Source organism: Leptonychotes weddellii, chromosome 10 (genome assembly GCF_054177405.1).
Source record: "Leptonychotes weddellii isolate Sample4059 chromosome 10, ASM5417740v2, whole genome shotgun sequence".
Taxonomy (NCBI): domain Eukaryota; kingdom Metazoa; phylum Chordata; class Mammalia; order Carnivora; family Phocidae; genus Leptonychotes; species Leptonychotes weddellii.
The window spans coordinates 105,274,231-105,288,275 of record NC_138378.1 but is presented as its reverse complement, the minus strand read 5'-3'; the positions used below and the strand labels follow the sequence as shown (position 1 = coordinate 105,288,275).

General features: G+C 37.3%; 1 protein-coding gene across 10 annotated transcripts in view; it reads right to left on the bottom strand.

The window, feature by feature from the left end:
* DTNB (dystrobrevin beta) overlaps window positions 1–6,404 on the bottom strand; it is a 174,796-nt gene extending 168,392 nt beyond the window's left edge. For all 10 annotated transcript variants that reach the window (XM_081797092.1, XM_081797093.1, XM_081797095.1 and 7 more), the window contains exon 1: window positions 6,309–6,404. In XM_081797092.1, coding sequence (XP_081653218.1) covers window positions 6,309–6,354 — 46 coding nt within the window. In that variant the 5' untranslated portion in view covers window positions 6,355–6,404. The remainder of the gene's footprint in view (window positions 1–6,308) is intronic.
* Window positions 6,405–14,045: the final 7,641 nt, after the last annotated feature.

The following is a 14,045-nucleotide window of genomic DNA, read 5'->3' as shown; positions in this document are numbered from 1 at the left end:
TTTTTTTTTTAAAGATTTTATTTATTTATTTGAGAGAGAGAGAATGAGAGACAGAGAGCATGAGAGGGAGGAGGGTCAGAGGGAGAAGCAGACTCCCTGCCGAGCAGGGAGCCCGATGCGGGACTCGATCCCGGGACTCCAGGATCATGACCTGAGCCGAAGGCAGTCGCTTAACCAACTGAGCCACCCAGGCGCCCCCTGGGTTCTATTCTTATAATGAGGAAAATAACCTGAATGAAAACAAAGGGTCAGTATGGGATGTGGTGAGGTGTGTAACTACTCAATACCTATTTTCCCCTGCTTGCTTCCCAGGTGAACCCTGTGTCTCTATTGCACAATGTAACCCTAAAGTGGATTTCTGGGAATGCTTCTGCTTTCCTGAGAGAGGCATTTCTTTCTTCTTTCTGCCTGGAAAGAGAATGTGAGGCCCATCCAGCAATCACTTAAGATCGTAAGGAGGAAAGCTACATGGCAGAGCAGGACAAGAGGATGGAACCTGAGTCTCTGACAACATCCTTCAGTCATGGTACCAACTCTGACTTACCAGCCTTCGGACTTATTTTAACAGGAGAAAAATAAATCCCAATGTGTTCAGCCACTGTTAGTTAAGTTTTTTGTTGCCACTCAGTGTATTAATAACTGATAAACTAGCATGTGATTAGGTTGTGCTCACTAACTAAAAGGTGGAAATATTCAAGACGGGAAACTAATGCTACCAAGTACATAAATACAACTATCTACAGTTCCACAATCACAAAACATCTGTGTATCCACTGCACTGACAAATCTACACCTGACTCATTCAGAGTAATAAAAGAGAGTGACTGGATAATAAAATGACTAACATCTCCCTTCAAAAAAGTATTATTTTCTGTTACACTTGGTTACCATGTCATAAAATATATTTAGAGTAATCAATTTTTTAAAAATTCATTAAAAAGAAACTATAACATAATAGGGCCATATTACATTTACAAGAGACAAGCAGAAACATGTTTCTTTGTTTGATTTAATAAGAGAAATACCGCCAGACCCCAAATTGAAAGCATAGTGAGGTAACTGATTATTTCCTGAGTTACTGGTTTACAACAGTATATACATATTTTTTTTAAAGATTAGGCTTCTTTTATCTGTAAGAAAAATGGTATAAAATTACTGCTAATTTTTTTTATCTTAAATGAAGTATAACAATGAAAGTCAGTGTGATTTACTATACACAAATAAAAAGATCTTACCAAAGAAATAAATAAAAGACAATAAATTTAATAAAAAATTAAACTAATCCTCTAATTAAAGCCCTCAACCCTTCTGGCATTAAGGGACTAAATTACTCCCCAGAACGCTGGTTAATTTCCCCAGTAATTCTCTTTCTATTTATACACCTCTGAAAGAAGGTATGCTAATTCCCCATTAGTTGTTTCCAGATAAAAATGTAGGCTTTCTCCCTTGTGAAATACCCACAATCAAGTCCCTAAATGCTTATGTATACACACTTTAAAATATGTTCTGTCCTTTGTATAATGGCAAAATAATGCTAGTATTCTACCATCATCACATATGTTTCCATTTTGTTTTCTTTTTCTGGTGATAATGATCCTGGTTTTACTCACTGCATCTATCCACTCTTTTTTTCTCCCCACGTAACCAATCACATGCTTTTGCAAGATGATAGGCTTGTTTACAATAGAGTCAAGTCAATAAACAGAATACCATTTCCTTTTATATGTTAGCTTTCTCTGGCAACTGACTCTTCCCGCCTATCATCTTTCTGCCAAGTAAGTAATCTAACCCACAAAAACATGTATATACATCTGCATGTTTATAAGTACCTATATGTAACCAAATCCAAGTGAATATTTTATTCCCCAACTCATGAATATTCCTACATCCTTCATTGAGTCAGAGTGAGGCTGAAGGCTGGCAGTCAGCATGCCTTGGGCCTCTCCGTAGAGCTGACTCAGTCAGTAACTACTTCAGACAAGTCTCAAGGCCTCCCTTGGTTTTGTTTTTCTTTTTCTTCTTATTGATAAAATACTGATTGGGGACTTATCTCTTACTTGCTTCCAGTTCTAGAACGTTTTGGTTATATGAGAAATGCAAATGTGGACATCACTCATTCAGATGAAAGAGTCATTTCTGTCTAATGACGAGAAGGGATGGTTAGCAGAAACCAGCCAGGGTAACTCTGCAGTGACAGGCAGTGAAAAGACTATTATTGCAGAGGAGGCTAAATTTTGAACAGGTGAATCTGTTTAATTATAGCTGCAAAGGATGGCCCCTCTACAGTCTGCAAGGAAGCAAGCAATCGAAATGTCGGTGAGAACTGCCAGTTCTGGGCACAAACAGCACCTCAGATCATCTCTTCTCCAGCTATTCAAAGTCTGGTCTATCAAAAACATGCAAAATATTATTACAAAAACATTCTTATGCTACAATCCAGAAAAAAATACCTGTTATCATTTTGGTATACTATTTCTTTTTCTATATGCATAACAAATTTTTGTCTAAAACTATATTACACTTATGCATTTTGATCTGAAACACGTTTTTGAGGACATTATATTCAGTCATGAGGGGTATCCCGAGCTATAACCGAGCTCTGAGTTTTGGACACTGAAGCTCTTTCAAGTTTTTGCATATTATAAAAAATGTCATAGCAAATATACATAAAATTTAGGATGCACTCTGATTAATTCCCCCGGGTAAACTCAACAAATAGACTGAGTCAATGGATATGGATATTTTTATAGCCTTCCTGATACATACTGTTAGACTGTCCTTCAAAATGGTTACACCAGGTTTTTAAAAAATTTAAAAATAAACTACATGAATCATCTCCTCCTATCTTTTAATGCAAGATAGATGAGGTCTGAATAAGAGACTAAGTTTCCTAGAAAACGAATAGCAGAAATGGACAAAATAAATAAATCACATAAATTAAATGACAATTAAATGACAAATCATAAATAATGGGCTTTACAGTCTGTAAATTTTGTTCTCTGAGTTATTTTTTAGGGTTTCTGACATTACTGCTTTGATCATGCTTATAATTAAAGTCTGTATTCTGATTTTAAATCATTGGTATTTAGAATCTGACCCTAAGTTAACTGTGAATCTAGGATATAGTCCCTAATGGCCACAAAAGTGAATTATTTCTATAAATGAGTGCTAGCTGGGGACAGAAATTGTCTTAAGAGAGACCTGAAAAATCTAATCAAGAAATGTTTCAAGCTTACAGTACAAATAGTGGTTAAGTTGTTCTAAATGCTATCTTGACCCCAAAACAAGCAAACAAAAAATATACCAAATCAAAAAGGGGGAGGGGAGAAAATTACAGGAAAAAGAAATCTAAAATAAGAGGTAAAATGCAGAAAGATCAAAATAAAGGGAAGAAAAGTAGAAACACTAAGTTGTATTCCATAAACATGAAAACCTCATTTAAAAGGAACGTTAACAGAGGTAACAGCAGAAAGTGCAGTCAGGGGCAGGAAGATGGAGAAAGTGAGACCAAAGTCAGTGGAACAAGCTGAGAGAAGAAAGTGAGCAAATGTCACTGGATATTACAGTACAGTGTTCTGGCTCACTTCTGTCTACGCTATTATTCAGCCATCTCAACTAAGCAGGACACAGCTGTGACCTGAAAGCCAGGGAGAAAAGGATTCCTACAACAGCCAAACTGCCAATCCCACTACAAAAGCTCCAGTCGTCACTTACACTCATACCTTAAATAAAATGTGCAAAAGTTTGCTTATGTTTTCTCCATATTAAATGTAAATGAGAAGCAAAGAGAGATTTCTAGAGACTGATACTCTGATAATCCTGTCACATTTACCAGTGATAAAGGGGACACACACACCATCACCCCTGCTGCCACCACCAACAAAAAGCTCAAGAACCAAGAAAGCAGTCGTCTGAAAACATCAGAAGGGACAAGAAACCTAGAGCCTCACAATTAGCCCCAAATGCACCAGAGGATGACATCCCTGAGCTATGAAAAATATGTAAATTATAACTCGTGAGCTCTGTATAAAACAAGACGGACAGACCACATGTAAACTGGTTTCCACTCTGGATGATTAAAATTAAGAAGTGGTGATAGGCTTCAATACCTGAAAATTTTACTTACGTTAAACATATCATTCTCGAGCCAAGATAATTAGTACAACAAAAATAATGAAACAGAGCTACAGATGGTAAAGAAACTGTAATTTTGAACATAAAGACGATTTTAAATCTATCTGCATGATATAAACATGGTAATTAGTGAGCTAGCATGGCTGGTATCTCATCAATCCATATCTGATGTGCAATGATCTGGCATTCTGAGCACACTGACATGTCACATTGGCCTGGGCACGTGTCCTTTGTGTCACTTGAATACTGGTCACTTGTGTTCCTCCAAGAAGTTAAAAATCCACGTTAAAAAAACAAAACAAAACAAAACAAAAAACCCTGCCATCACCTGGATCCCTTCCACATTTCACACAATACTAAAATTTGCACTTTTTCTCCAACAGTTACAAAAGAGAATTGCAATAATTTTAGTACTCAATCAACTATTGATATTTGGCAAAATTTTGACACTTACTATGTGCCAGGTCCCAGCTCGATGTAAATGTAGCAGATTTAATCATAGAAACTTACAGACTCCAGAGTTACCTACAATGCGGTTTTATCATCAGTTTTCCATTTTTCAGCCACCTTCTCCAGTACTAACAAAGATAGCAATGTATATTCTTTACCTGGTGTCATCATCATTAAAAACAGATAAAATTCCAGCTTTCTTTTTCTTTGTGTTTGAATGAAATATAATTTCATCCATATTATATTATCTTCCTCAGAAAAACACCATGCTAGAATTAAGAAAATACTAAGAAATTTCAGCCTAAAAGAGTAATATTTTGAGATACCATGTGAAAAATACTCAGAAGAGTATTTAATAAAACTGGAAGTTTTATTACTAAAAATTTGTTTTACATTGCAGCTGATTTTGAAATGAAGATAAACCAGATAACAGCTGACCAAACATAGATTATCTAAGACCTTCCTTTAGAATATTTATATCTATATCCGGTGAACCATCCAGCTTTCCAGCTTCCAATGTCATGGTAACATGTAAGAAAATGCACAGAAAATAAATACACCTATCAAGTCATCTTGCCCAAAAGCCTGTGCTTAAATCCGACCAAGCCTCTATATCTTTCAATTAACACAAAAAATGTAGGACACAGAAGAACATCATGGGGATGCAATCATCAAAATCTAGTCCATGAGAAATGCTATAGGACAGATGACCCAGTTTCTTCAACAGAGCAATTCATAGGGTATCTCAACACTTCATTAAAACCCAGAGGTTCAATCTCACCTCCCTGAAACCTGCCAGAGTTTCTTCCTTACAACATGGCACTTTGATCACTGTGCTGTATCACGAGCGCGCCTCCCATTACAGGATTAGTATATGGAGTACAACAAAGTAGCTTAGGACAGGGCTATGAAGCTAGATAGCCTGAGTTGAAATCCCAGCTTCACCCCCTCAGTTAACTCATCTATAAAATGGAGAATATACCACCTGCTGCTCAAAGAAATTTTAAGCATTCAGTGAGAAAATATATGTAAGCAGTTAGAACAATGCTTGGCATATCTTAGGCAGTTAGTAACTAATGAATAAATGAAAACCACATGCAAAAAAATTCAATAACTGTGAATTTCACCTCATTTGATTTCATTTAATCTTATAGTATCTAAGGAACAGTAAAATGACAAAATGGCCAACAGTAGGAAAAAATTTAGGAAAAATGAACTAAAAAACAGGCTCTAAATTTCTAAGTAACTGCTTAACTCTAAGCTACTAAGGAAAAGTTTAATCACAGCAAATATCATCTGCTGAAGAATAAATTTATTTTAAAGAGGGCTAATCTTGACCAAACCTGGTAAAAATAGTCACATTTATTTTCTAACTAAAAGCACTCAACAATCATCTCCAAGCAAAATTTTTGATAATATGGAAAACATTTTTAAAAGACTTTTTTCAAGGTCAACATTACTGTTCTGAATCTCTCTAGTTTTGTTGCTTTAGTTCAAAACAAAAAACAAAAAAAACCTAAACAAATTAGTTGAACCAATTTTTCCATCTCAACAGTAGGCGGCATAACTTAAATACTCTGAGCCAGTTGCTACAAAGTGAATGATGTAGTAAAAACAAAAAAGTTCAATACAGCAACATCCAAAATTCTGAAAACATTAATTTAAAACTGTTCAAACGTCCTGATTTGAAAATACAATCTTTCAAATAATATGGAAGTACTTACATCTCAGTTTGTCCAGCATTTTTCCACCACACATGGTTGCTAACATAGCTTTAACTGAAAATACGGTCAGCTTGCCTCGGCCCTCACTGCAAAATAAATTATATTAGAAAACAATTGCTAACTGGAACCACAAAAGTAATCAAAGCTATCACTAAATATCAAGCAATTAGTAAGCTGGCCCTTACCTTTATATGCTACAATATTACCTTGGATTTTTAGAAACCTTGGATTTTCTTCCTTTGCAGAATTAAGGCCTCGTGTATGTTAGGTAAACAGGGTTAAAACTACCTGAGTTATTTGGAAAGGAGCTTTACAAACATTCTGCAAAGAAATTTCTACTGGCTCTGTACACAGAGGCCAAATGGATGAACCAGAAGTAAATTTCCTATCAATTTAGCCTATGAAATCCACAGCTGAGTTGTTTTTAGTATTCAAAACTGAGGCACCACCTGGCCTGAATAATTCAGAAATGTGTCCTCCCACCATGATAACAACAGTTTATTGTTATGTACTCAATCCACAGGGTGCACACTGCTCTAAAGATTTTATTTTACATTCATCTTTGTTTTTACTGTGACAACCTTATGTTACCATGTGTTTATCCTAAGAAGCTTGATCTGTCTCAGATCTTCCCATACTACCACTGTGAGAAAAGTGAAGGGGAAAGAATAGGAATATGAATTCTTTTTCAGTGACTGGAAAGATGAAATACAGAACATACACGAATTATCCAAAACAGTGCTGTACATCATCTGCAGAGCCAAAGCAATGTCAGCAAGCCCCCCTGACCCGACATGTCCACTGCTCCAGCCAGCCAGCCAGCCACGCCCTTGCTCACAGCAGGTGAAAACATCACTAGCCAGCTTTTAAAGTCATCACATGCAAATGAACAATGGGCTTTTGTGTTCATTTTATAAAGCTTGTGTGTACAAAGTGTCACAGTAAAATAGCTTTACAATAATGAGAACTACATCATCTTGGTTTTGAAAAGCAAGTGTCATTCTATTTATCTTTACTGATGGTCCTAAGAGAGTGTCTTCCATTTTCCAAAACTTTTATACAGTAAGATGACACCTGGAAAAGGCAAATGGTCTATAAACCTGAAGGTTCACAGTGAAAAGATCTCCAGGAAATACTAATGTTTGTTACAGTCTGATTTTCAACTATTAAATTTATTCATAAGATAAAACAGGAATCCCTGCAATTAGCTAAAATTAGGATGGGGTTTTTATTTTATTTTATCTTTTAAAGATTTTATTTGTAAGTGATCTCTACACCCAACATGGGGCTCAAACTTACAACCCGGAGATCAAGAGTTGCATGGTCTACTGACTGAGCCAGCCAGGCACCCCAGGACCAGGTTTTTAAATATGTAGTTCTTTAGAAATGCAGACACTGCTCCATATCTTTTATGGCACCTGCCAATATAAGGAATATGCCCATGTCAAATACCTACTGTACTCTATAAGCAACATGAGTAGCTATGAAGAACATCAACTATTAAAAGGAATGGATTTCTAAGACTGATACAGAACTTTTACAGTGGACATTTCTTTTTGGTCACCAACCGTCCAAATGCCACGTGTATATTTAAGCATGCCCTATCTTCTGAGACCAATACATGTCCCACCACCAAAGTGCGAAGAAAGAAAAAAAGAAAACCTCACTTGTTTGCTTTCCCATTTTTCTTCAACACTAAGACATGGGCACATGCCCCAAGTTCCACCAATAAGATGCACCCACTCGAGCCCACATAGAAAATGATCAGCTTTTAGAAGCAGAAACTCCAAAGAGTCCACCTGCAAGGGTGGCCGCACCCGGAGGGGTTACATGCAGCTTCCTGAGGCAGCAGAGACGGATTCCTCCAGCAGGTCCCCAGCCCAGCGGCAGTGGTATTCGGAGCACAGGCAACAACATCTGTGCCCCAGAGAGGTGCAGAGGTGTCTTCACGAGACCCGTTTTGTGACAAAATTTTGAGATATTTTTCTGGGCAGTGTGGTCATCAAGCCCACTTTCCCAACCTTCTCAGAGAGTCTGTGGGTCACGCATATCCTTTTAACAGATTAGCCAGAGATGGTTTCTATTGCTTACAGCTAAGAACCATGATGGATGCATGGGCGCCTGGGTGGCTCAGTTGGTTAAGCAACTGCCTTCGGCTCGGGTCATGATCCTGGAGTCCCGGGATCGAGTCCCACATCAGGCTCCCTGCTCAGCAGGGAGTCTGCTTCTCCCTCTGACCCTCTTCCCTCTTGTGCTGTCTCTCATTCTCTCTCTCTCAAATAAATAAATAAAATCTTTAAAAAAAAAAAAAAAAGAACCATGATGGATGCGGTTTCTATCCTGAAGTAAAGCAGCCCAGAAAGATGAAGCAACGAGAGAGAACATTCCTGAAGTCCAGGGTGCGAGGAGTAGTGCCTGGTGACCAGCAGAGTGAGAACAAAGAGGAAGTGCGCACCAACGGTAGATGAAGCCCTGATGCACAGCAAACAACATTTTTTAAGGTAAACTTGCTCAAACGTTTTTTTGCAGACACCGATTTCATGATGTGAGAATATCCAGAAGAAAGTAAAAAATTAATCTTAGAAGAGGTTTCCATAAAAATCAGGATATCGATTACCTCTGGGAGAAAGGAAAGGGGTGACACAGAAAGGACCACACCAGGGGCCCCCGGATGCTGACAGTACTCTGTCCCTCAGCCGCCAGAGAACCTACATGGGGCATCTGCTTCCCAGTGCCACATTACACTGGACTTCACTTACTATCTTTCTGTAGGCATTTTCTAATTCTCAATAAAAACTGTTTAAAAAATAAATCCTGGGAAAGTGAAGGTTACCATTACTGGACCCAGCTAATGGTTTAAGGTGGAAAATGAAGGGAAACCCACAGGTTAAAAGACATTTAAGATATATAAACTGCATGCATAAAATTAATAATAAAATGCATAAAAAGAATAAAAATATTAAAAATACCAAGACCCAGGCCCTATCCTTAAATGCCCATTAATAGAAGACTGGCTATTTATGCTATCATAAAAAAGAATGAAAAATAATATATGAAAGATAAAGAATTATATACAAGATAGATTACCAAGTTAAAAGAAAAAAAAAGGCAAAGCATGGAATAAAATAACTGCTGTAATGCTATCTAGCATTCTGGGAAAGGATGTTGAAAAATAGAACACTGGTTGCATCCAGGGTGGAAAGAAGGCAGCCAAAGGAAAGCATGGCAAGGTGGACACTTTTCACTTTAAGTATTAAACATGCTTATGCTAGAAAAGATGGTTCTCAATTCAATAATCTTAAGACACTAGAAAAAGAACAGCAAATTAAACCCAAAACAAGCAAAAGGGAAAAAATAATATGCTTAAGAGCAGAAACCAGTGAAATTAAAAACAGAAAAACAACAGAGAAAAATTAATGAAACCAAAAGCTGGTTCTCTGAATAAATCAATAATATTGATAAATCTCTAGCCAGACTGACTAAGAAAAAGAGAAAGAAGACACAAATTACCAATATCAAGAATGAAAGAACAGTTATCAACCACGCATTCTACAAACATGACAGAAATGAGGAAATATTATAAAGCCCATAAATTCAACAACTTAAATTAGAACAGCACAGACACAAACCACTCCTTGAAAAACAGCAACCATTACAGTTCATGCAAGAACAAACAGGTCACCTCAATAGGCCCATATCCATCACAGAAACTAAATCTGTATTTTTAAGCCTTCCAAAAAAGAAAGCTCCTCATGCAGAAAGCGATGCTGGTGAATTCTAAACATTTAAAGAAAAAATAATTGCATTTCTATGCTAACTCTTTGAGGGCATAAAAAAAGGAGAAACACTTCCCAAATCTTTTATGAGACCTGCATTATTTTGATACCAAAAACACAATAGTCCATTACAACAAAAGAAAACAAGTTGGTATCCCTCATGAATGTGGATACAAAAATCCAGATGCCTAAATCCCAGCCCGTGCTTGGTATTTTTAAACAGTTTCTCGGGTTATTTTGATATGCACCCAGAGCTGAGAACTACCAACACAAAACTTTGAAGGCAGGACTAAGACTTTAGCTTTTATTTTGCAGGTAATGATAAATCAAAGGACATAATAAAAGATGAAAGAGAATAAATCATATTGTGATTGTATAACTCTATCTCCGAATCTCATGTTCTTCCTTCAAAGACAAAAAATGAGATCTATTCCTGCTGCAAAGAAGAAACTGAGAAACTGAGGCCATTTGTGCAAACGGGAGAGTGTAGCAGAGCCCAGCATACTGGCAAGAGAGTCAGGTCAAAGCCAACTCTGTTATCGATAAATGCCCATCGATAAATGCCACATGGCAGGGCGCAATGGGTACTATGACACCTTTACTTCTGAAAATTATTATAGTAACACTTTTTTCCTAATCTTCAAAATGCTTTAGAAACATTAGTATTTACAACACTTCCCATCCCTTATTCAAATATTCTTTAACTCAGCTCAAATGCAAATATTCGTTCTAGATTCAGAAAGTCTTATATTCAAATATGGGATAACAATATCCTTCTCAATTGACCTGAATCAGCACTTGTATCCTTTTCCACTCATTAGGATTATTAATAGTCTCTATGGCTGGTCTCAGATCAAGCAGCCCACAGATGTATTAAAAGAAGAGTGCATCACCCCTCAACTAATTCTTATCCATAATGTGTGGTTCCTCAACTCATCACCTCTCAGATCTACTTTCCAACCATTTTTCCATTCACAACAGCCACATGGCGATCTCCACACATAATCTCCCACCCACTGCACCATGAATCTTCTCTCTGCCTGCATGCTCTTTTGAGGTGTGCAAACATCTGTGTGCTTCGCAATGCATATCTTATGGAGGGTGAGGGGCTATGCATGTACATGTCAGTGGGTAACTCAACAGGATAAAGAGAATATTACAGGCAAGGTTGAGGGTGTTTTAAGTAAGGAGAAAGGAGACGCATCTGAGATTAAGGATCATGAGGACCTGCAGACAGAGAGATCTGGGAATGATGTTTACTGAGCCCTTGTGTTCAAGAATCTGTTTATAAGTATATAACTGTGCATCCTCAAATAAGGCAGTGGGTTCAGGTCCAAATGATAAACTAACGTTCTCCACTTATAAATGCTGACCATCATTTACAACTTTAGGTTCACAGTTTCAACCATCAAAAGGTTTCTTCACCTTTCAAAAGGAAATACTGATATAAGCAAATTAATAAATGGTATATTTAAAGAAACCTTAAGTACTTATTAAAGATACTTACATAAAATCTAATCAACTAATAAAATTGGTGAAGGGATATTCTCAGAATTCTTCCTGAAATCACGTTACTTATATTCTTCTCTTCAAATAGAAAGAACCTTAGCTCCTTCCTCTCAACTGTTTGTTTTGTAGGCCACATGTCAGCGTTTTTTCCTTTGCTCTGAATGCTTTTCTTGGCACTGAGGCTCCTCCATCAACTTTAAGCCTAACTAAAACTTCCTATAGCTGCCCCCAAACAAAGCAAAGGGAAAGTGTCGCTTTTACTGTGTTTTCTAGTGTTGGATTAGCACTCCTGCATTCTTGCTCTGCAATTAGAGGTCGTACAGAAGGACTGCAGCCGCTTATCTGCCTAATACCCTGTGATTATGTCCTTTATCTAACTGATTCTTTCTTCTTGGAAAAACTCATTCTTGATCCTTCCCACCAGACATCTGAATTTAATCTGTATACACTAGTCAAGTTACATTTAAAACTAAAGAGTTAGCTGCCCTGGCTGTGGCATATATAACCTCACCAACAACTGTGTTTTCAGTCCTTTCAATGTAAAGTCCAAGTTCATCCCACAATCAGTTCTCTGCAAAAAGGATTCAGAAAAGATACTTAACCGGGTTTTGTTTTTTTTTTAAGATTTTATTTATTTATTTGACAGAGAGAGACAGGGAGAGAGGGTACACAAGCAGGGGGAGTGGGAGAGGGAGAAGCAGGCTTCCTGCCAAGCAGGGAGCCCAATGCTGGACTCGATCCCAGGACCCTGGGATCATGACCTGAGCTGAAGGCAGACGCCCAACGACTGAGCCATCCAGGCGCCCCTAACCGGGTCTTATCACCAAAAAAATGTGGCTCAACTTAAAATCTGGCCTATGATAACTGCAGAGTTGATTAGTAGGTCAATATTTAATAAGTAACACAACAGTGACTATTAACCCCTACATAAAGATACTAAAATGAAAGGACAAACAGGTAATATTTGTTGAGGATGATGGGAGAGAGGAAACTTGTTATTTTAACCCCACCCAAACGGTCTCTCCAGGGAGTACCCTCCCTCAAAAAGAAACATCATGCTTCTCTTTCTCAGACTTCCCTGCATGATTCACTTATATAGACCTATCATTTTATAGTCTGACAATAAACCATACACATGACTTCTAAAAAGAGTTCTTATTATCCAATGCTGGAAAAACACCATGATTAGCTCTGTGCCAAGCTAAGCAGACAGTGAGTCACCCTGAATACACATTGCTATGTTTTAACAGGCAGGTACCTTCAGAAGCCTTGACAATCCTCACCTGTGCCCTTTGGATGCGGGTTTGCTCATTTCAGTTTAGCAAAGTCTCAAATCCTACCTATTTTTAAAAAATATTTAAATTAACCTGGTCTGGATGGTGTTTACAGCTTGGCACTATCTAGTAAGAACTTGCTATTCAAATTAATACTTTTGAAAACAAGACCACAGGAAGCATTTTTTACTTAAGAAAACAAGCTGTTTCTACATCTTCAACAAACAATTGTGGATGCTGCCAACCATAAATTAGTACTTCTCACATAAAAATAGACTTCTACTTTAGAAACACTATTACCAGTCCAATTATCACATGTAGCTAAGAGTAATAAGAGCATTTCTCTTTGATTTTCAGAAACTCATATTTTTCCAATTAATCTTAATTTACAAAGCTTCACAGTGAATGGATTATGCAATAATCAACTGCAAATCAAGAATCCATTTGGCAAATGTCAAACAGCTTAATCAAGTAAAATCAACTTAGAATATTATTCAATTTTATCACAATCAGAATGCCTGATAATTTTCATTTCAACCTTACAAATATTTATTAAGAATTTAGCGCTGTGTTTATTGAGGAATCAAAGAAACATAAGGTAAAATCTCTGCTCTCAAGGTCCTTCAATCTTATTTGTACATTCATGAAGCAGCTCTGAGCATTATATAATTTAAGGTCAAAATAATGATACAGACAAATACTATGTCATCAAAGGAATGAAAATGGGGTTGGTGATTATAAGGTTACACAGCAGGTAAAAACTTGAGTGGGGTGGGGGTCGGGGTATGTGTGTGTGCGTGTGTGTGCTTGGAGGAAGAAATGAGTATGTCATGTTGGAAAAATTAAAAAGTGCCTCGGGGAGGGAGGATGGGTTAGCCCAGTGATGGGTATTAAGGAGGGCACGTACTGCATGGAGCACTGGGTGTTATACGGAAACAATGGATCGAGGATCACTACATCAAAAACTAATGATGTACTGTATGGTGACTAACATAACATAATAAAATTTTAAAAAAAGAGAAGAAAAGTGCCTCAAGTAGCTTACTTAGGGCTTGGTATGAGCAGGGAATTAAGGACTGATGCCATTAGAACTGAGGAGTAGGAATCTCATTCAAAAATCACAGGGAGTTTTGGAAGGTTCTTGAGGTGGGAAGTTACATGATGAAAACAGTGTCTTA